The sequence below is a fragment of the Bidens hawaiensis genome, unplaced genomic scaffold, assembly GCF_021521415.1.
Source record: "Bidens hawaiensis isolate Kalapana, Puna unplaced genomic scaffold, B.hawaiensis_p1.1 tig00044190_1, whole genome shotgun sequence".
NCBI classification, from domain to species: Eukaryota; Viridiplantae; Streptophyta; class Magnoliopsida; order Asterales; family Asteraceae; genus Bidens; species Bidens hawaiensis.
The window spans coordinates 71,291-73,460 of record NW_027497846.1 but is presented as its reverse complement, the minus strand read 5'-3'; the positions used below and the strand labels follow the sequence as shown (position 1 = coordinate 73,460).

Sequence of the window (2,170 nt, the reverse complement as noted above, 5' to 3'; positions counted from 1 at the left end):
AGGTTTCGATTAACGTACCGACGTACCATTAAATCGAAATTCTTTTTCCGTGCTATAATTCACTTATCCCGAAGCTTTAATGCTTCGTAAACATTACTAAACATCATATATTTCGTCTATAACGTAATCCCCGATTCGTTCGGGTTTCAATAACCGTTCATCGGTTAATCGTAATTCCAATACGATTAGCCGAATGATCGAGTATAATTCGTACTGTGAATCATTCATACTCGTATAAATTCATTATAATTCATATATTCCATATTAAATAACACATAAATAGTATATACCGGCTAGGGTATACCTGAATTTTCCGGAATCGTTACATGACCCAATTTGCCGCTCGCAGACACTTGATACGGTCACATAGGCCAGCATGGTGATAGTTGCACTTGTTGCATTTCGGGTACTTTCCAGCATAGCCACTCGAACTCTGTCCGCCACCGTTGTTGTTATTGTTGGAACCCTGATTATTGAAGTTCCGAGCGAGTTCGGGTTTACGGTGGTGTTGTTGCTGTGGAGGGTTCGATGACGAGGACCTGGTGTTGTCAAATTTCCTCTTTCCATTACCAGAGTTGTTGTTGTTGTTGTTGTCATTGCTTGTGTTATCATGGGTTTTAGAGGTGGAACCTCTAGGTGGTAACGCACCTTGTGCCACTGCTTGGTCCGTTAGCTTGTGGGCTATTCGGATCGCTTGCTGAATTGTAGCCGGTTTGGACAATGTCACCATACCCTGAATCTGGGGTACCAAACCATCGATATACATCTCAATTCTCTTACTCGGCGGGTCAACCATCCGCGGGCACATCACTGCTAGCTCATGGGAACGGGTGGTGTAGGCTTCAATCTCGGAACCCGCCATTTTCAGCGCCCAAAATTCCGACTCCAACTTCGCGATTTCCTCTCTAGGACAATAGTCTTCTCGCATCATATTCTTGAATTCCTCCCAGGTTATAGCGTTTGCCAAATCCAACCCAAGAATTTGCATATTGGAGTTCCACCAGGTGAGGGCAGAATTCTCCAGTGTTCCAGCAGCGAACTTAACCCTGCTGGCGGGTGGACAGTTACACATCTCGAAAGCTGACTCTGCCTTATCGGCCCAACGCAGGAAGCCTATGGCTCCCTCAGTGCCCTTAAACGAATTGGGCTTGCAGTCTAGGTAGTTCTTGAAAGTACAGACTCCGGCTGGACCTCCGGCTTGATTCTGAACATGTGCAGCTAGAGCGGCCGCCGCATGGTCATTCAATAGGGTTTGGAGTTCTGCTGCGGTTAGGTTTAAGTTACCGCGACCACGACCGGCGTTTCTTCCAGACATCTCCTAGAATCACAACATAAAATGTTAGACATGAATTCTCGGTTTCATATGCAACACACCATACATGTAATAAAAGGTAGGTAAGAAAGAAAAGAAATAAAACATCACATCACAACCATATAATAATCCAAATAATAATTCATGATTAAAACCATTGTATCCGCTACAAAGTATTTAAAATCAATCCTTAAAATCATAGAAAAAATATAAGTTTGGATGGAGCCAACCCCTTCATCTAGGTGTTATCATTCTTAGATGTCATCGTCTGAGGACACCTTTGAGTGTGCCTCCTCCTCAGCCGGCTCTTCCTCCGGTTCCTCTTCGGGTTCCTCCTCGGGATCTTCCTCGGGTTCTTCCTCAGGTTCTTCCTCAGGTTCTGCTGCATTCTGAGCAATTTGCGCCTCTAAAATATTAAAACGAGCTAGAGCTATCGCTGCCAGGGATCTCGCCTTAAGAAGTTGATCATGCAAATCTATCATCTCTGCTTGCATTTTTCTCATTATCTTCATTTGCTGATAGTTAGCATCCTGCACTTCCTTCATAGCTTCAGTCAGGCGGGAAATTTCCTCCCTAGTCTCGGTTCCATCTCTTATCAATCCGGAAACGTTCGCTTTCGTCGAGCGCATAATGCCCACTTCACGTTCTAAACAGGAAGCGATAGCCGCGAGAACACGCTTCATTGGTTCGGTTATGGGTGGTAGGGTGTTGGGGAATATAGGACAGCCTGGGGGAGGTAGTGGGGGAACTTGCTCATGGTAAACCATACGCTTGATCAGACTCAGGTACCAATCCCAGCTAACGTTGTCGTCGTACATGTCTCCAGATAGGCGATACCTCTTCGGTGCAGGGGCTGCC

General features: G+C 45.4%; 1 protein-coding gene across 1 annotated transcript; it reads right to left on the bottom strand.

The window, feature by feature from the left end:
* Positions 1 to 322: 322 nt before the first annotated feature.
* On the bottom strand, positions 323 to 1,670 carry LOC143594768 (uncharacterized). The gene is made up of 2 exons (XM_077074006.1): positions 1,543 to 1,670; positions 323 to 1,318 (listed from the first exon to the last, which is right to left on the bottom strand). Exon 2 carries the CDS (start codon positions 1,313 to 1,315, stop codon positions 323 to 325), a length of 993 nt encoding a protein of 330 aa, XP_076930121.1. The 5' UTR covers positions 1,316 to 1,318; positions 1,543 to 1,670.
* Between the last annotated feature and the right edge of the window lie 500 nt (positions 1,671 to 2,170).